The sequence below is a fragment of the Centrocercus urophasianus genome, unplaced genomic scaffold, assembly GCF_019232065.1.
Source record: "Centrocercus urophasianus isolate 14NV4802_14NV808 unplaced genomic scaffold, USGS_Curo_1.0 seq_20, whole genome shotgun sequence".
Classification (NCBI taxonomy): Eukaryota; Metazoa; Chordata; class Aves; order Galliformes; family Phasianidae; genus Centrocercus; species Centrocercus urophasianus.
Window position 1 is genome coordinate 5,522,757 of NW_024884756.1, and position 20,953 is coordinate 5,543,709.

Consider the following 20,953-nt stretch of genomic DNA (forward strand, 5'->3'; position numbering starts at 1 on the left):
TTTTTTTTTTTTTTTTTTTTTTTTTTTTTTTTTTTTATGAATCACCCTTCTTTGCGTATGTTTTGTATAGCTTTAAAATTCTGTGCTTATACTGACAACTGTATGTTTGCATCTGGTACAGACAGGATCTCACTGTGTTAAATCACTTGTGATCACACAGAGATGTATTAGCCTATGAATTCCATGAGGGAGAGAACTGGACTCAACAAGAATGTTGAGAAGGGAAGGGCTCCAGCAGTACCAGCTGTTAAAAGATAACTATTGGAGACTCCCTTAGGGATCAGCTCATCCCTTCACCCCAGATGTGCACGTTCCTCCCTGCCATTATTGGTGTCCCTCTCTAGCTGTAAGAAGCAACCATTCCTGTGGCTGACGGGGCTTCAGTTAGAGTGAGCAGTGCAACAGCAGGGCATTTGCTTAAGGGTGCTTAAGGTGGTCAGTAGCCTTTCTCTTGTAGACAGAAGATTCTGTATATGAAATAGGGCTGTCGCTAGATAGGATACGAAATTGAACAACAGATACATAAGAAAATGGGTTCTCATAGATGGAAAAAAAAAAAAAAACAAAAAAAAATAAATGAAGCTTTAAAATGATTCTTATCAAACTCCTCATCCTTAGTTTGCCTTTTCTTTCACTAAGCAAGTATTGAATTAATAGGAATTAGTTATCTCTGTCATCTGATTTGTAAATCATGGGCTGCTGCCACCTCATTCTCTGCCTTGTCTCTCGGCAGTCCTACTTCTCGGCCCCAGCAAGGGACTTTCTTCTCTGCTATCTCAAGGCTTGTTTCTTGCTTAATGAATCTTCATTTTTTCCTTTCTTTGAATGCGAGGATAATGAATGCTACTAATGTGGGTTACTTCATTTTCTTCCCTTGTTCCTGCTCGTAGTTTTGCAATTCTAAGGAATACCACAATTAGTACATTTTGATAAAAGGGTATGAATTGTATAATTAGAAATATACTAAAAATACAACCTAGCTTAAATTGCTCTAGTTCACCTGTGAGCATTATAAACTTGCTCCTACAGCCAGATCCAACGTAACTCAGTTCAGCTCAGGGCTGGAAAAGCAAAGGAAGTTTCTGAGATGCTCATATAATGACAGGGAGATCAACAACTGAAAGAGTACTCTGCAGGTAGTATTTATAGAGAAGTGTTTGTTCAGATGCTTAGAAATAGGTCAGGGCTGAAGCAGCTGTCCATTCACCCCATGCCAAGATTCCTGCGAGGTGTTTGCTGTTCCCAGGCCCATTTTAGGATCTTCAATTTCTTTTTGAACTTCCTCAGAGTGAGGAGGAGCAGCTGGCTGCCAAAGCTGAGCTCTCGTAACCAAAAAATAGTATTTGCAGCAGTGGCAATTGGGCTTAAAATAATGTGTCACAAAATAGCGTGTGTGGATAACCTCACTTTTGATGATGAATCGGGGGGTTATTTTACTTCAGTAAGGATGGATAATGTCTTAACTAATAGGTAGTATTTCCCAAATTACTCTGTGGGTAGCGGGTTTCTTTTAAACACTGCTGTAGTATTTTGCTTTGGTTCTGCACACCTGTCTGACTGTGAACAAAAGGAAGATAAAACAGCTAATGATTCATCTTTCTAGCTTGATTAATGGGAATAGCAACAAGGCAAAAATCATGTCAAGCCATTTTCCTTCAGCAACAGAGGAGAAAAAAGCTTGCATTAAGACGTATGGGATTTTGAAGCTTTTTCTCCGTTCTGTAAGCATTTGGGATAAAGTGCAAGCTTCGATGGCTGCTCCTCCTGCAGTGCGGGCTCCCCTCTACATGGAGGCTTCTGTGCCTTCCTCTGTATGCACGGTGAGTTTGAATCCTTTGCAAATCCCTTGGGATGCCATCTGAATGGAGATGCCTTTCCGAGCACTTCACTTACAGCACTCATTTGTATGTGTGTTTTGCAGGGGAAAAAATAGTCTTCATAATAAAAATCTAAATCACTAGTCACTGCTCAGAGCACAGATGATTTCTGCCAAGTAAACTGCCTGGTACGCTGCTAGGGGAAATATTTTCTTGGACATTTGTAAGTGCTGTCATTGACATTGCTTGAAATATAAAATAATGGTACTGTTGCCTACCATGACAGGAACTGTGAAAGGTTTTGGCCTTTAGTACACTTTAATGTGTGCTGTAGAAATAACTGCAGAGGAACTGACACTTCCATTTATTAACTTGTAATTGTCCAAAACAAATCCCGCTTTTTTCCCCGCGCAGCAGATTGAAGCCTGGTCTATGTTAATTGTGCTGGCTCTTCTCCCGGCCTGACACCTTGACAGCTCTTGACAGCTCTTGTCAGCTTCTAAAAGTTATTCTCTTATGAAAATGGTACCTCTGCTGGGTTATTCTCCGATAATGGCTTTGCCACTTATCTCTTCTGGTATTCTGGATTTTATGTTTTAATTCTTACATCGAGGTTTACACTTAGCATTGCCCCCTGGCAGGAGAGTGTTTTCTAATGCCTAGTGGTAGGTCAGCGCTCCCTCTTCAGAGACAACACAAAAATTAAATCCAGCGTTTCGTTCTGCAAGTGTGTGCCTGGAGCTCTTTGCTAAGGCTCAGGTATTTGCTGTTCATTAAAGAAATGAGGTTGTACAGTAAACTGATTTATTAGCTATACCACCCAGTGCTCCCATCTTATCAAATCTCACACTGTGCAGGCTATAGAGCATCTCATAATTTCTGGGGGAAAAAAAAGAACGCTAATTATCATTTATATGCTACAGGACTCGATGGCGTTTCAGCAGGTGGCACTTTCTCTGTGGAGTCAGTACTGGAGTAATATAATTGTATTGCTGGAGTTGCTTCCTTCGAGACATAAAACTAAGACCTTGACCAGTGCAGTAATTGAAGTTTCAAGGCTGCTTGCTTGGGAGTCAGGATGGTATCTCTAGTTAGTGTACTGGCCAAAATCCAGGCAAGTAATTAGATTGTGTTACATGAATCCCCCCCGTAGCCTCTGCTGATTACGGTGCCTTCTTCCCTTCCTGTCCTCACTACAAGGTGTAATTGGTGCACGCCATCGAACAGCTGCCGTGGTCGAAGTCTATGGTGGCTGCATTTCAGTGATGGATGTGATACAGGTGTAGTCCTCTGCTCCAGCAGCTGAAAAAGAAATAGAAAAGAAATTCTTGTTCTGTAATCTATTGGTAGCAGAAAGATAAGTTTTGGCAAGAAGAAGTACTACTTTTTGTCCTTGGGTTTCAAACAAGTAAGTGCCATTGGGCTAGCACAGCCTGTTTGGGTTTCCTAATGCTTTTTGACAGAGAGATGAAAAGTTTGTAAGGAACTGAACTGCCCTGAGGAAAGAGGGAACATCTCAGAGTTGATACTGCCTGATAAGGGGCAGGAGAGAAAGAATTACTACTGCGTGGCATGGTAAGCAGTAGTTATTCAGGCCATGAAGAAAGAGGCTCGGTGAGAATATTGGCTAGCCAGTGTTTTTCCAATTGGAACTGCAGTCATTGATCTAAGCGAATGCAGCCTGCTTCAAAATGAAGAAAAGGAGGTCGCTCTGTATACAGTACATACAGCATGTATGAAAATCCTTGTCAAAGTACGATGTAAAGAACTATATGTGTGTCCTTGGAGAGGATGTGTGGATGAGAATTGGAGAAGAGCTTTGCTGGTGATGGCTGAAGTGGCAAAAAACTCAGGAAATATCTGGAGCAAAGCATAGCTGTGTGGAAGGAGAAAGGAATCATACATACTTCAGTATTCTTTCTGAAGGCTATCACAACTTTTCCAAGTTTATATAAGTCAAATAAGCTGCTTTGGTTGCACTTCCTATGGAAGCAGTTGCCAGAGGAAGTATGTGAGCAGAGCTGGGCAGAGGAGCGCGAGCCTGCTGAACTCTGAAGTGTCAGTGGCTGAAGGACTTATCCAGAATGACAGCAGAGAAGGCAGTGCTTTCATTGGTACTAAACAGGAGGCTGGTTGCAGGTGTGCTGCATGTAGGGCACCAGCTGGCATCTTGAGGGTCAGCAGGAATTTCAAACAGAATGATTTATTCCTTGTGATACTGCCACGGGCAGAAGGGAAGGCTCACATCATCAGAGCGACGAGCACTCTTTGTAGACATAGGAGATTTGTTCCGCAACATCTGTTAAAAAGGAAAGCAAACAGGAGCTATGCTAATGTATTTTCTTGTGTAGGAACATCAGCTTTGTAATATTTTTTAGTAATCTAGTGTCCATTCATTTCCAAAGGAGGCTGTGAGGTTATGCAGCATGGCATAACTTGTAGGGAAAGGCTCTGAATTCCTGACAGGAATTCATTCGAAAAGCCAAGTGTCTAAGTTTTGGTGTTCATTGGTTTTGTTCTTAAACTTCCTCAGTCTTTACCTGTTGAACAGAAGTGTATCAGAGCTTCAAGTTTTAACACTACAAAATTTTAATATTTTGATTCAAGAAATGCTGAAGATGATGTGAAATTAACCACATAGTCCTTCTGTCGTGTATTTAGTGTCCCTTTTTTCCATGCAATTATTTGGAGAAATTTTGGTTAGCTATCAGTATAAAAGCTAATTTACTTCCATGAAGATGGCCATTTGCAGTTTTCTCACCCAGGGTTTGATGTAAAGATTTGATAAATTTCCAGATTTTAAGAGGGCCAAAACCTTGGCAATAAAATGTTGGTCCAAGGCATAGCCCACATTCAGTTTATCCCTGTGAAGTGCCATATGCTAATGAGATTTGAAGAGAATGGAGAACACTGTATAAATGTTACAACCAAGTTATTAAAACTACACTGAAATTTTCATAGCCTTTCTGAGTCTTTCCGTGACTTATGTAGCCTCATCCTACGCAAACAAGCAAGAAATAGTTTTGGGGGCTGACAATTTGATGAACTGCTTCAAGATTTTAATAAAGGATGAGTCACTTTGCTGCCATTAAGAGAGAGAATTCCAACAATAAATCCTAGATGTGCAGAAGGAAAAAAGTATCACTTGCATAAATTTATGTCCTTCTAATCTTCTCTAAGCATCTTCTGTGGCAGTTGAAGAAAAACAGAGGAGGATGTGGCAGGGAGAGGCAAGTGTTTTGCAGATATTTTCCTGTCCCAACCCAGAGGGCACAACAGCATATTGCTAAAAAATGTTGAAGTGGTAACATGGGGACCTTAAGGCAGAATTGATGTCCTAAGAGCAGCCTACTTTAAGGGTATTGTGAAGACTGAAAGCAGACTTCTGAAATATCTAGGTTTCTATGGGAGATAACATGGGCAGAAAACAGGCAAATCTTTGCTGGGATAGAAAGAAAAGCCATGATTTGCTTCTGTTTTTATAGACCTCCATAGAAAAAGAAGTGTGTGAAGAACTTTGAAACCCAAAATCTTTGGTGAATCAGAAACAGAAAAAAATACTCAAATTGCCCCCAGGTGAGAAGTGCCAAATTAAGTATCAACGAAGATACTTGTTTCAAGAGTGTAAGTCTTGAGCAGAAATAGTCTGCTCTCTAAATGCTTATTAATTGCAGAGTGCTGTAGTCATGCTTGCGTAGTGCTTGAAGATGGGAAGAGGCTTGTGTGCAGAGCGAGAAGACTTCTAAGATAATTTTTTCTCATCTTTTCAGAGGAGTGGACAAGGCTCTCATGTCTATCACTGTTAGTTCTCAGTTGCTAAGTACTTCTGCTTGTTTATTTGTATTTGCTGTAGAGAAAGAGTGTGAAGTGCTATTTTTTTTTAAGCTTCCCTAAATACGTAGCACTGTTGACCTTGAAATGATAAAGCTTCTGCTCTTGTTTTCCATTTTCTGTGGCAATTTTTTATCCAGAAATACCTTCACAGAGAGCACAGAGACACTTTAAATCTGCCTTCTGCTGAGATGTACAGAAGGCATCCTAGTTAAGAAGGCCCACCTAGTTAATTACTCTTCTTCTTCATGTTAGATAGATAACTTCCTACGTGCTTATTTTTCTTCTTTTTCTCAAAGCCTGAACATACAGCAGTTCATATTCCAGAGTTTAGTGTTTCTTTGTGCTTTCTTCTTAGTGTGATCAGCTGTTAATCAGAAGCCACAGTGTGTGCGGAGTACCCTGACTGCTGCAATAGAAAATGTAAAACAGTGTATTGTCAGCTTTCCCTAGAAATTGCCTTCTGCCATTAAGAATGTGGACTGAGATTTGGGTACATTTCCTTTCAGTAATGAGCTGTGCTTCATTAGCTAATTATTGTTTTTATTAATTTCCTAGTGATTCTTAATCAAGAGCAAATTATCTCCTGAAAGGCTGATATCTGTGTTGGGTGAGGGAACGTTACCTGGGATTGCTTCTGGTAAACACCAAGGCAAAGAGCTTGCCCTGCTCCACTGATTCTCAGCCCTGCCGTTTGCCCACGTAGCAGCCAGGGCTCAAGGGTGCCCAACCAGTGCCTTCTGCAGCTGCACGGGGAGAAAAACATAGACTGTATGCAAAGCCAAGAACTGGCTATTAGCTCAGCTCAAGACTCAGCATAACAAATGAGTTATTACTAGCAGTGCTACCAGCATTTACAGTCCAAATTATCCAATTATACCACCACTTTCCCAGTAAGGATGTAGGCAGACACAAGCTCTCTAGTATCTAATCCTTCTGTAGTGTCACAGTGCTTCACTGATGTTCCTACAGAAGAAAGAGGGAGGTACTGTTAGGTAGTTCTTCATGGGGAGGGGATATGATGATGGTGTTGGTGGCCTCTTCCTTCTTCTAGCTGAGAGGGCGAATTGGATGGTGATGGTGCCTTCTCATGGAGGTCTGTCTGAGGGCCATTTTTATGTACTTAATAACTTACTTGCTCTGTCTTTAGTGGTCCACAGCTGTGTATTACAGTCAATTGTTATCTTGTGTATAGTTTCAGATATGCCGGATACCTTGTCATTCTCTTTTTAATCCCTAAACTTAGTTTTATCCATATTCTGAACTTGCATTCCTTTAGCACACAGTAGTTGAGCACTGTTGAGCTGTTTGTAGTCCTGGGACCCTGGTGTGTTATCCAGTGCTTGCGCTCCCGCGGCCTTTGCTATGATCTTGTGCTTGCACTTCTGGAGCCCTCTCTGGTAGTCCTGTTTTCCTTCAGCAACCTCCAGGCTGTGATTTACTGATAAATTCAGTAATACTTAAGCATGAGGTAGTGACAGATACATTCTTGCTCTGCAGTTATTAATATTTCACTGCAAAAGTGGCAACGCACTAGAAGACATACATAAATACAGATGTGTGCTCTCATAACCAAGCGGTGCTCTTGTAACCACTTGCTACCACTATCAGCTATTTACATTCACATCACTGGTGTGTTATCAACATTATGTTTCAACATTCTTCATTTAGATGGTTGAAAATGAAAGCATAAGCCAAACTACAGTATTAATTCATCTTTCTTTCCAAGATGTTTAATGTTTTTTTTTTTCTTTAATATTGTGTTTCTCTCAGAGGAATCTGAATTAATGGTATTTATGGTTTTCTTAAGGGTAAATAAAATTCTGTCAGTGCCACTTAGTTGTGGCTGAGATGTCAAAATGTGTAAAGTTCTGTTCTCCTCTCAGTTTTCGCTTGGTCACATTTATGTATTCTTTGAAAAATCTTGTTGTAGCTGTGGGATAATTTCTGGCAAGGACTGCATCCTGCTGATGAGAATCAATTTGTGAACAGAGGCTTTGAGTGTGATCCAATATAAAACCAGTACAAGAAATTGACTGTGATTTATCTCTGACTGAAAGAATTAGAATCAAGAGCTCACCTTCAGGGAATTCATGAGTCTGCTTCAGCCTGTCACTGTTATTAGGGTATCCTTCAAGGAATGTAGAAAGTATTTAGAGGACCTGGCTGTAAACATTGTTTCCTCCTTTTTCTGTCGTTGTGAACACAGTATAAACTGGAGAGACTTAAGACGTGGTAGGCTCGCTTCAGTCTCTGTGGCGATCTTTCCTAAAATGTGATTGGCCAAGAAGAAGACCAAAAAGAAGTCTTTTGAAGACTTCTGCTTTCTATTTTCAGTGTGCTTTTAGAAAGGGTATTGCGTTCCCCTTTGGTAAGGAAGGAGAAAGAATCAGAATGGCAGCAAAAGCCCCCAGGAGACATAGAGCTCTGATGAAAGCACAGAATCATTTTGAGCCAAGTAAAAATAAAACACTGCTGTTGTTTGATACTGGAGGACACTGGAACAGAGTTCTTGGGTGAAGTCTCAACTCAGAACTGCCAAGTATGCCATTCACGCCATAAATAGCAAGGCAGTCTGCAAAGTGGGCAAAGACACTTTCAAAGGCCGACATCAACAGCTTTGCATTGGATGGAGTCATCTGTTCTGTAGTCTTACTGTCTTATAGTCTCCCTTTGGAAAGCGATTTTAAAGGGAAAGCCAATGTTCCCTTTCCACAGAGGCAAAGGTGACCCTTCTCTAAAAGGAGTTCTGGATGAAGAAGCCACAGTTCCTGCGAAGAGATCTGTGGAAGATGAATGGTATTCGAGGGGAGGATTTTCCCAGTACCTTAAACCTTTATGGACAGAGCTTAATTGGGATGTTGAGCTCTTGTTATTTATCCATGGGAAATTGTAAATGGCCAGAGAATAGACCAGTCCTCAACATTTAGCATTCAGTGACCAGCATCCACCCAAATATATCAAATATATCAGGAGGCAGTGCCTCACTGAATGAGTATTTGGATTGCAGCGGAACTGTCAAGCCTGAAAATCGCAATCTATGCTCAGAAAGATTATTCTGGGTGCTTGTGTTTCTCTGCTGGAGCAAAATGGTGGTGGTGGATAGAGCCAGAGAATGACATGTGTCATGTGAAGTGACCCACGCTATGCAGGATGCCACTCCAGGTGTCACTCAGAAGAAGAAAAGACAAGCTGGTGCCTCATAGGGCAGCCCTACACTCAGAGCAGCACATGTGTCAAGCTCTTTCTCTATAGCATTGCCCTCCTCTCTGACATTGCTCAGCATTACCATTTCTTAACAGGACTTAAAATGTTGCTTGTGTTGTTGTTTTTTAATTAGACTCTTAAGTGGTGCAGAAGTGGAAATAAAGGCCAAGTGATCCTTAAAAGGGATGTGACACCTATCCCATCTTTAATCTTTGTGACTGAAGAAGCTCCCTTAAGTGTTGCTGAAAATTGGCACGTAGAATTTATAAAGTCTGCTCTTCCTGAGCTTAGCAGGAGTTTCTCTGTTGAGTTCAAGAGCAGCAGAATTAGGCCTAGAGTCATTAAAATAAATATTCTTTAATAATGAACTAGTGAATGTAGCCGCTTTCAAGCTGTACAAATGTGTGTCAACTTCATGTTCATTATCTAATAACATTAATTTGATAGGCGAGATAGTAATTCTGTGGTTTTATGATGCATTCTTTGGTCTTGGTCTTAATATTTATGAAGTACGCTGCTGATTTTTACCGAAGCTAACAAGAAGTATCCTAAAGCTTGCAGTAAGAGCAGGCTGTTCTTGTACACGTGGTTCCTAGCAATGATAGTAAAATGTTCAGCATGCAGCGCTCAGCAATTCTGTGTGTTTAAAACAATATTTTTGCACAATGGCAACACTGGGTCCACTTAGTCAACTTCAGCGAACACAGTTATCTTAAAACAAAAGCAACAGAGGTCTTACTTTGGAGTCCAGAGCCTGTTATTTGTCAAAGTCTTGGAGCCTTGTCATGCTGTGAGCCAGAACGCTATCTGAATCCTGCAGAGGATGCGCTGTAAGGGAGCAGCAGACATGCAGATAGCAGAAGGATGTCAAATTGAGCATGAGACTTCCTGTGCTGGAAAGGGCATTAATCATTACATAAAGGAGTATGAGTTTGTTTCTCACAGATAATTTTTGAAGGAAATGCTTTAAGAAGCATAGAGTTATTTTTTTTTTTCCTTCTGTTGCTCCAAGGCGTATCTTCTGCAGTTACCTAATCAAGAGCAATTAGTAAGATCTTCATGAAAGATAACTAGCTGTCATGTGTGCTAAATGTGCAATTGTGCAAAATATTGAACACTCTGATTTTCCTCAATTTTGAAACCACTGAAGTTTTCATTTTAAGATTGCTCCGTTTATTTTCTCCCATGAACTTACATAGGAAAATCTACCTGAACTCAAAAAACTAGCAAGATGCTTCGTAGGTGAGCATGAGTTATTCTCAAAAAATAACGTTAGTCCAGTTTTGTTTGAGTTATTTGTATTGTCTGCATTGAAGTGTAGCAGTTCCTTTCTAGCGGTAGAAAAATACATGTCAGAAATGTAGAAAGACCAATGTGAATTTTTGGTTGTATAGTAATGCATATAAATAATATTTATTATCTGTTACTTTTGTGGGTTCTGAATGTAAAAGCTAGATTGACAATTATCTCTTGCGCACTTCTCAACAACTGCACAGTGCTTGAGTGTGCTGAGAAGCAAAGCACTTTTTGCATTACATGGACGTGCTTAAAATTAATACAAATCCTCCAAATGCTGAAGAGAATCAGATGTGTTTTATAATCAAGCTTTGCTTGTATGTGCTGCCGAGGGAAATATGTCATGCTAAGAGCAGAACATTAATGATGGACAAGGAAATCCGCTTGCGCTCAGCACACGGCACTGACAGCGTAACCACAGTGCGTGGCTTCCATGGAGCCTGCTGGTTATTGCTGCTGGGGTGCTTTACCTACATGGCTGTTAGAAGTGAACGTGCCTGCAACCTCTGGAAGCACGGAGCAGAGAACACGCTGAGTTGGAGGGAGGACCCGCTGAGTCCACCTCCTGGCTCCTGACATCTCTTCTTCAGCAGAAACAACACTGTTGTGGACTCTTGAGGACTTGTTACTTTAAAATCCCGTAGATATTTGTATTAACGTGTGCTACTATTAAAAGACAAAATCAGGAGGTAATGGCTGTAATTTGGGGTAGGAATAGAAAAGGAAAAGGATTATTCACAACCTGAATACCCCTTGTCATATGGAAGACCTAATATCTGACAACAAAACATGTGGCTTTCCTGCAAATCAGTAACAAATTTTGCCCTGCAGGGAGGTTTTCCCAGCCATTAGCGAGTGTCCCAACTGCTTTGCAACTCCCCGCCAAGTAGCTGTAGGCTGCTGTTAAAATTCCCCTATGTTGCAATTCTGTTTCAGGAGCATATTATAGCAGTTAATTTCAGGGTGGCAGAATGAAAATAAATGGATTGTCTATTAGTTTGCTCCACTTTGGAGTGGTTGAATTACCCATTTAGTTGAGAAATCTTAATGTTTCTGCTTTCTGTAGATGTAACTTGCCTTCTTTAGCTTCTGCTAGAGAAGACTTGTAGCACTAAAAGTGCAAGTTGTTGTATTTTCTTATTTTCTCAGAGCTTGTGTAATCTTTTCAAAAGGAGAAATTCTTTTTTGCTAAGAGGGGAGGTGGTCATGAAGTCCCTGCAGCACTGCAGAGTGCAGCGCAGGTATGGAGGTGCTGCTCTGTCCTGCTGTGTAAAGTGAAGGTGGCTCCACTTGCAGAACAGAAAAATATTTGCCTCCACAAACCACCAAAGGCAGAAGGAAGATGGATATATTTTACATCTTGCAAAGCAACCTTGTGTGTTTTAAATGCACGTCTCATTCCCCACGTGAGTGTTTACAGGTGTTGCAAGAGCTCTGGTATATTCAGTTATGATTTGTAACTGATTAAGCTCAATCCTTTTTGCGAAAGGATGCAAATCTGGTTTGCTGAGACAAGTACTTGTCTAATGAGTGTATTGTCACTCTGTTTGTCATACCATAATTCACATAAAGAAGCGATAAACCATCTCAGTTAGCAGGAAGTATTTGGAAAGCAGTCGTACTATAACAGAGAAAGGGAGATACGCACAGCTTGTAGAACAGTCAGCAGTAGCTATGAAGTACTTGTATTTAATCCTTGTGTCAGCCAGTAATCAGATTTTTTTTTAAATGAGTACAAGCTTAAAAAATTATTAACCTTTAGTAATGTTTTATGCTGTATAAGTCTTAAAGGGAAGGGATATCCCATTTATTCTAAATAAATCCAAGCGCCATTCTTGTGCCACCTCTGTGGCAGTGCTGAACAACCAGCACATAGTTCTGTGTTACGTGGAAACATTTTAGAAGGGGAGGAGGGAGCCAACGATAATGTGAACTCTAGAGTTTCAGTGGCTGCTGGGAATGCAGTCATTTTTCCTGATTTTAAATAAAATAAAGAAACAATAAGCGAAATTTGATGTCATGGCAGTTAAGTTCTGCAATTTATACTTGCATTGATCAGGAAATGGATTTATGGTATTTTAAACCTTGTAAAAGTCCACATAATTTTAATTGTTAATCTCAGGTCAGCAGAACATTAACATCATCATATCTGAACTGCAGTGTCCTGAAATCCCCCAGCTCCTGCTATTAGAAAAAACCATTCCCATCAGTTCGTGACCCTCTTGAAGTTGTTCCCAGCCTGCTGAGGCTTTACCTGTTGTTCCATAGCCTGCTGCAGGCTATGAGAGCCTCTCTGAATAGGCAGTCCTCAGCTGATGCTTTGGTGGTGGGGAGGACGCCTGCTTTTAATGTGGGATACTAATGCTGCTCTGAGCTGCATTATCAGCCCTGAGACATGGTATGATTTCCCCTTGTTTTTCATAAAATGTGTGAAAGTTGCACCAGTTTTCTTCAGATATGGAAATTCCAGGTTTGAATGTATCAGCTGCTTTATTTGTCACTGGTTTTGGTCTTTCTTTCCTCATTTTATCACCTGTTATTGTAGTATGCAGCTCCATTGTATTTCACTTTTCAACCTTAATGCGCTTTCACTGTCCTGAGCATATTTTTAATTAATGTCATCTTGATGTTTTTAAGGCCTGTTAGTTTTGAAGTGCAGTTGTTGCAAGTGCTTAAATCTTCAAATGAAAAAAAAATAATAATAAAAAAAGAACAGAACACTCTGCAGAGTGGCAAAAGGCTTGTAAAAAGAAGCACACTTAATGCATTAATGCCTCTCTGCTGTAGAGAGGCTTTGATCCATGGAGGTCTTCAGGCATTTGTCTCCTACAGCAGGATCTGGTTTTGTGCCTTTGATAACACAGAGAGAAACTAGGGAACTTGACGTGGGTTTTTTGAAACAAGGAATACTGGAAAAACCTCTTTGGAATAAGCTGGAAAGTGAAGGCATGGGTGAAAGAAGCAGAAATATGTCTTGTTAGCATTCTGCTTAGGGCTTATCTTGTTTGGCTGTCATGCAGTGCACACCTGGGGACACCTCAGATAGGGTGAAAAGCAGGCTCACCTGCGCTTGCACCTCAGGGGAGATTCCTGTGGCAGCATCATGCATTATGAAGCCACTTGGTTTTGTTGGAGGAATCTCGGTTAATTATTCATTGTGAACTGCTCGTTGAACTTGTTACTTGCAAAGACTTGCACATTTTGAGCTGGTTCATAAGCAGAGGATAATATTATGAGGGCATCACATTTAAATACTGTATGACTGCTTGCTAATTACTTGCTCACTGATCCGCAGAAGCAAACAGAAAAAACAGGCATTAAACGAAGCACTCATCATTAGTGAATAGTCCCACCACATGGAAAGACATGGAAAACATTAGGGAAATTATGCTTTTTAAGAGTAAGGTACACTTCTTTTAGTTGCTCCCTTTTACTTTGAATGATTTTTGACTGGGGACCTTGCGATACTCAGAGTGCATGGACTACTGACATTTTATGTGTAACTGGGCAATATTTTCATTTGTATAACACAAGCAAAACCCAGCAAGATACAAACACCTTGCAGCTAAGTGCTCTGCTAGTTATCACTAACACACCTAAGTGCAGTGTGGAAATGCAGGTAACGGTGACTCAGCAGAAGGCTGAATAAGGACACATGGAAAAGAGCCACAATATCCAAGAATAGAAACATGCAATTTTGCACTTGGATGACCTTTTATATCCAGGAAATAGTAGTTCTGGAATTCTTGATCAGCCCTCTGACCAGCTTGTGCCCGCTGTATGTTCTGCGGTTAACGGCTAAGAACAGCTCCACTCACATATGCATTTGGTCAGTAAACCCCTCGGATATTGTCTAACAATAGTTCTGATAGATTGTTAAAGCCCTCTGTGCTAAAGCTGGAGACAGTAGTTACAAGAAAAAAAATCACTTTCTAGGAGTAGTTCCTATTATGCTAAGAACGATTGTGCTCATCACCCTTCCATTCTGGAAGAAGGGCCATTTATTTGACAGGACATCTGGCAGAAGGCAAACTCAAGAACAGATAGTTCCAGAAAAGACAAGCAGACAGTCCAACGTGAAGGCTGTGCGTATGGAACTGCAGCCAGACTCTTCTGTCTCACACACTGACACCTACTTGTAGCAATTATGCAGAGTAATTTAATTGCTGAAAAGTTTTAAATGCTTCTTCTGTTCCACAACTTGTATGTGCTGAACACATAATGACTTGATTAGGCTGAGGAGAGGCTCGGATCAGTAAAATGATGGTTATGTGGTTGTGTTTTGATGCAAGAAAAAGAACCGCCGTGTCTGCATAACCCAGGCAGGCACAAAGTGCACCTTTTTTGCATCCCACATTGTGCAAGTGTTCTTTTAAAGCGTTCTCCCTATTTCCTGTGGGTTCAATGTTGTTCTGTGCTGTCAGTGGGGATTTTATTGTCAGGTTCACTGAGAGAAATAGGTAGAGCTCGAAATAAGCAGTAAATGAAAACTGAAAATAGCCGCGGCTTGGAGTGAGACTGTACCGACACCGTGAGGCGTGAAGTCCCATTAACCTCAGCCCTACACTTTCAGCAGGAAGAGTAAAGGGGCCAAAATATGATTCGGGATGAACAGTGTCTAGTTCTGCTGAGGCTGGTCTATAATAATCACCAAAAGTACAATATGGTTATCTGATCATATCTGCCCCAGCTAGTTTCTCCCTAAAATCATGAGGTATTTTTGTTACTTGCTTGAAATCTATAAATTTATTAAATGGATCATTCTGGTTAGGTTGGAAAATCAATCTGAGTATGAAATTGCTTACCAGAAAGTAATTATCATTGTAAATGTTAATTATTCCTGGCCTTGTTTTTGTGCGTGTGTCACGATATCTTGCAGAGACTAAAGGAATTGAAGCAGAGGGAGTTTGCTCGAAATGTAGCATCGAAGTCGAGGAAGGATGAAAGGAAACAGGAAAAGGCCCTTCAACGTTTGCACAAGTTAGCTGAGCTGAGGAAAGTGACAACGTGGTAAGTGCGTGGCTACTGAAACACAAAGAATGCCTTAAAATAATCCCTCAGCTATTTGCTGAAGACCTGGGACACTGGGCTACTGGAATCCCCCAGCTGGAGCCCTGCATGCGTGGTTTTATGACATTTCTGAAGCAGTGTGTGTACAGTAATTTGAGTCACACTGTGTGAAGAAATGTTTAACCTTTTTTTTTCTAGTGGAGCTAAAATGACATGTATTTTTAGTTGAAAAAGATATTTCGTATATATATTTCTTAAAACCAGGCGTATTGGTTGAAAGCTTAGTGAACTAGGTCACACATTTGAAGGCTGACACTGCTCCATTGATGAGGTGAGGAATACAGAATCTTTCTAGGATGTAACAGACTTCTGTGATTTAGCTTTCAAACTGCTTGCCTGGGAAAGCGTCCAGAAATCTCATCTTAAATCTCAATAACTGGATTTTTTTATATATATGTGTTAAAAGGTAAGTACTCCTTTTCCTCATCTCCACAGAATGTTTACTTCTCACTGCAGAGGTATTGCTAGTCATACACGCTGCTGCTGAATCTAGGCATACTATTGAAATTAATATTGAGATTGCTGACTGTGATTCTATTCTTATTTGTGCACTTTTGGCACTAATTATATATATATACCAACTTGAGTTTTCGCAGTGGAACCTCAGGGGGAAAAATATAAGCTAAAATGCCAATTTTATCCGAGCTTCAGCTCACCAGATGATCTATCAGAAGAGTCATCCCATATGATTCACAGTTCTTGTTCAGTGATTATTCCTCTGTAGCATGTATGGTGGGCAGCATGCTGACATCAGGTTTCTCTAAGCAAGTGGAGGTGACATGGAAGCTGTAAGGTCTGTTTGGTAAGATCAGTGTAGCACCTTAGTTATTCATTTACTTACCTTTTGATGGTAAGTCACGTGGAAATGCTTTTTCTTCCCTCAGTGTTCTAACTTTCCAGATTTAATACCCGGCAAACATGGTTTTTATGCTCCCAGCTTTAGATATCGTTCTCCCTAAGAGTATTAGAAAACCTGTATGATATAATTCAGGACAAAGAGGTAAAAGAAACACAAAAAAGCACAGATTTTGTAGGTGTTTGTTCTATCCATTACTTTTTTTTCAGAGTCTTCCTAATCACTGGTGAAGAATTTCTCTGAACTCTAATAGTTGCTGTGCATTGCTACTTTCTGTCCTTAGAGGTATGATACAGACGCAATTTTAACTAGTGTTTTCTAGATTTGTTTTGGATAAAAAGTCACTACTTTATGTTGTTGGTGAAAGAATGTATGTGGTACATTTGTCATTATTTAACGCAACACTTCTTGGTGTCCTGAATCATATTTGCAAGTTTTTCCAGTGACCTATCGTCCAGTAGTGCTCTGCATTGCACTGTAAAATACAGAATAATTGGGCTAAAGCAAACCACAATTAAAAAAAAAACAAAAACAAAACCAACAACCAAACTGATGTAGTTAGGTTCATTACTCCTAGTGCTGACCAGTTCCAGTGAATCCCAGCAAACTGCCAGCTTAAGCAGTTTTTTTCTTCTCTTTACTTCCTATTAAGTCATATAGAACAGATGGGGAGAGTATGAGATGAAGAACAGAAGTAGACAGTGATAAATTTTTTCTCAAGAGGGATGAATCACTTTTGCACTACTGTCAGCTGAAATACTTTTCCTGGTATTATTTTTCCATGAAATAAATGGCTGAGCTTGCAACAGGTCTGAGAACACAAATAGGGAAGGAGCTGCTGGGTGATTGCCTGTGGGAGGAGAAGCAGTTGCTGGGATCATGACTAAGAGAGAATTGATATCTGAGGTACTCTCTCCTTTAATATATTTTGTAGCACATAGAAATATAAAGCCTCAGCTGTTTGTAGTAATAGTAGCATAACTGTGATGGCATGCTGGGAGGAGAAGCAAGGTTTCTAGGGAAATATACTGTCTTTTATTAGTTCAGCAAGTACATTTAGGGGAATAGAACTATATGAGATTATTAGCCCTCTGTCCGATGGTCTCACATGAAGGAACTGTGAACAAAATACTTATCTTTTTTAAGCAAATCCTATAGTGAAATAAGAGACTTTCTAAATGTGCGTGTCCATAGATTCTTCCTCTTTTCTTAAAAATCCTTTCAGTACCAATATAACGCTTTGTGTATGCCTGCAGTCCTCTGAGAGGTTCTTACTCTGAGTCTTGTTTGCCTTCCTAGTGCTCCTGGAAGTGGACCTATGTTCAAATCCACAACAGTGACTGTGCGGGATAATTCCACTGATATCCCACAAAGCACTGCTATAGATTCTTCCAGCAAACAAGATTTCAGCTGTACGCTGATGCACAATACACAGAATTGCAAAGATGCTACTTCAGATATTTCTTCCACTCCTGAAAATGCATGCAGTAATACATCCAGAACTAACAAATTTGGAGATCAAGTTCAAGGAGCTCGAGGACACAGAGTTGGGTTCTCCTTTGCTTTTCCTAAGAAAGCAGTAGTCAAACTGGAGTCTTCAGCTGCTGTTTTCTACGAATATAATGACGAAACGTCTATGGAGAATGGACTTAGCAGAAGAAGCAGATTTTTCCCAGGAGCTTGTAATCTTCAGTCTCCGTCAGCAACTGAAATAGTCCTGTGTCCCGAGGAGAAACAAGACTGTTTGCACCCACTGGTGGAAAGATGCACTGACACAGCAGAAGATCCTGAAAATCAGGAATCAAAAGAGCTAGCCAGTGAAGAAAACAGAGAGCTAGAGAACCCTGCATTAATTCCTACTGTTTCCAATTCAAAGCAGCTAGTGTCTTCTGACATGGAGGACTGCAGTACTGATGCCTGTGCTGTGGATGTACCGGGTCAAACACTGTCTGTGGCTGTGGACAGTGCTCGAGTTCTGCCCCCGGACTGCAGCAGTTGTGAGCTGCTGGGAAATGGAGCTGTTGCTCAGGCTGCTGTGGAGGATTGCTCATCTCTGCAGGACACTGCTGAGGAAAATGGTAAAGATGGGAACAGTGACTTAGTTACAGCTGAAACTGAAATAAAACTGGGGACAGAGATTTTAGTTCCATCACATTCTGAAGATGGCTCGAGAGTCCCCCAGAGCAAACTGGACACTCGCAAGAGATCTTGTGAACCGTTCGTTCCTGTTCTTAGCAAGCACGGATCAAACATTCTTCAGTGGCCATCAGAAATGCTAATTTACACAAGTACAGACCCATCCATTTCTTACAGCTGCAACCCTTTGTATTTTGATTTCAGGTCATCAAAAGCAAGTGATAGTCAAGAAAAACCCAAGCATCAGGCAAACGTACCTAATTTGCACCACACAACTGAATCCAACCATAGCTTAGTCTCAGATTTTACAAACAAGCCTACTTCAGAATGTGGTGATCCTGAAGCAGAAATAAATAGAAGTGCATCTGACTATACAATACCCCTCGTAAGTGATGTTTCCCTCATCAGAAATTCTGATCTTGCAAAAAATGAAAATAAAGTGGCCTTGGGTGAGTCATTCAGGATTAAAAAGCTAGAAAAGTGTCACATTTCAAAAAATCACTTACGACAAAATGCTGTGATAGGTGAGAAATATAACAAAGTTTGGATCAAAGCAAGTCATGAAAAATGGCTTCACAAAAGTAGGAAACGGAAAAGGAGAAGAAAATTGTGTCATTGTCATCACCATCATTATCATCCTTGTGGGGAAGCAACAATTGCAGAAATGGAAATTTCCTCAGTTATAGAAAAGCAAATGAATTACAGAGATGAAAATAAACATCAGCACTTCCAAAACACCCCAGAGAAGTGTAGATACGATGCAGGGAATATCTGGATAGCTTCGGATGAGGTACAGCAGTCTCATCAAAAAGCTGATACTGAAAATGGTCATAAAAGAGTCCTGGCTACATCAGATCACCTCCATGTGGGCAGAGGTATATGTGACATCTGGCATGCAAAAAGTAGGGACCAACGCAGTGCTTGTAAACCTCTGCATAGAAAGAGAAAAGCAAGCTCTCGGAGACAGTTGAGGCAGCTGGCTCGAACTTGTAGGAGGCACAACTGCCTGTGCTCCAAAACCTGTTGTAGCTGGAAAGTCAGGAGGTTGAGCTGCAGCTCAGAGCATAAATGTTTAGGGCGCTGCAGTGAAGAAAAGAGTCCAGGCCACCATCAGTCCATAAAGAGAGGTTACAGCTGCCTGATGGATGAACCGGAAAGCTCCCACAGGAAGCGGAGACAGCACGCCTATTCCTGTTCTTCAGATGAAAGTTTGTACAGAGAGGCGTGCTTGGCAGAGGAGTATTTCAGGCAAGCGAGCGTTGTAGGTATGCATCACAAGGCAAAAGGAAAACACAGGAGGAGGAAAACTAGAATCAGTCACGTATGCATTGACAGGAATGAGAGAAGTGAGGCCTCCAGGCCTTGTAAAGAAAACTCTGCAAGTTCCACATTAGACGTTCTGGGAGAACTCTTGACTCAAGACGACACAGGGGATACTGTCATGAATTCCAAAGCTGATCTTGCAGAAGATGCAGATGAAGCCATGCAGCTGGAGGAAAACAAGGCATCTCTGCCAATGGGTGATGCGCATGTTCTGGAACAAGACAAGCCAACAGACTGTGCAGCACCAGAGAGCGTGCTAGGCGTGCTTTCGGACGTTGCCACGCATTGTGCTGCTTCTGTTCCTGAGCAGGGTGCTCCTGCAGCTGCAAGCACACAAGATGCTCTGAAGGATGAAAAGAAAAATGAAAATGCGAACAGCCATGAAAGTCAAGCTCGTTATAAAGCTCCACCGCCCACCAGACATTTGGACCAGGCTCCCCCAAAATCAGTCCTTTGCCATTACGAGTTGGCTGATTCTCTGCCACATGAGAAGATAAATGAGGTGACCGGTGACTGGGTACAGTGCAACTCAGGCATATTTAACAGCCCACCACCCTTGCCATTCAAAGAAGCACACCTCAACAGCCACACCTTCTTAGCTACGGAGCAGCTGATAGCCCCTTTTACCCTTCCCGACCAGACGCTGATATTCCCTCCAGATAACCACGAAAAATTCAAAGACCTCCCATCCGAGGCATACCAGCAGCTCGTGCAACAGAACATGCTGGCCAGCAAGGTGAAGTTTACCCTTCCTCCCCCGGCCATGCAGCCCCCCAGCTCTCCGTTGCAGCCTCTGCCTTTGCAGCCACCGCTGTGCTCTACCTCGGTCACCACCATCCACCACACCGTCCTGCAGCAGCACGCCGCCGCCAGCGCGCTCAAGGCCCTCCGGCCCCACCAGCACTTCCTCTCGCAGGTCCCGGCCCTTGCCAGAGCGCCTTTACCTCATCTGCCCGTAGGGCCCAGGCTTTGCCCCGGGGGCCCCGCAGCCTTCGTGGCCCCGCCGCACCTGCCGCTGGTGCCGCCTTCGGTGCTGCAGCCGGCCCCGCTGGCCTTCTCGCCGCTGCCGCACGCCGTGTTCCCCTCCCTGCTGTCCCCGCACCCGGCCGTCCTGCCGCTGCAGCCCCTCTTCTAGGATGGGTTCCTGGGGGGGCAGGGAGCCTCCAGACGGATGGACGTGGGGTTCCTGGCACCCCTTGGCTTCGCGAGCGGTCCTGTGAAACAAACTGGTTGAAATTCCTCTTTCCTTGGGAAGTATTTACTGTAAGTATAGTGATGCAAACATCCATGAAAAGCTCCTGTCCCGTGTAAAGACCTATCCTATAAGTAAAGCACTGAATAGTCTGATACCGATATGAACTATATATATCAGTGAAGCTCATGTCTTAGAATATGTATAATGTATATAAAATATATT

General features: G+C 41.7%; 1 protein-coding gene across 1 annotated transcript in view; it reads left to right on the top strand.

The window, feature by feature from the left end:
* The window catches only part of ZNF804A (zinc finger protein 804A), a 129,575-nt gene extending 108,904 nt beyond the window's left edge, over positions 1-20,671 (top strand). The window contains exons 3-4 of the mRNA XM_042822486.1: positions 15,031-15,161; positions 17,377-20,671. Of these exons, the coding sequence (XP_042678420.1) occupies positions 15,031-15,161; positions 17,377-20,671 (3,426 nt within the window). The remainder of the gene's footprint in view (positions 1-15,030; positions 15,162-17,376) is intronic.
* The last annotated feature ends 282 nt before the right edge of the window (positions 20,672-20,953 follow it).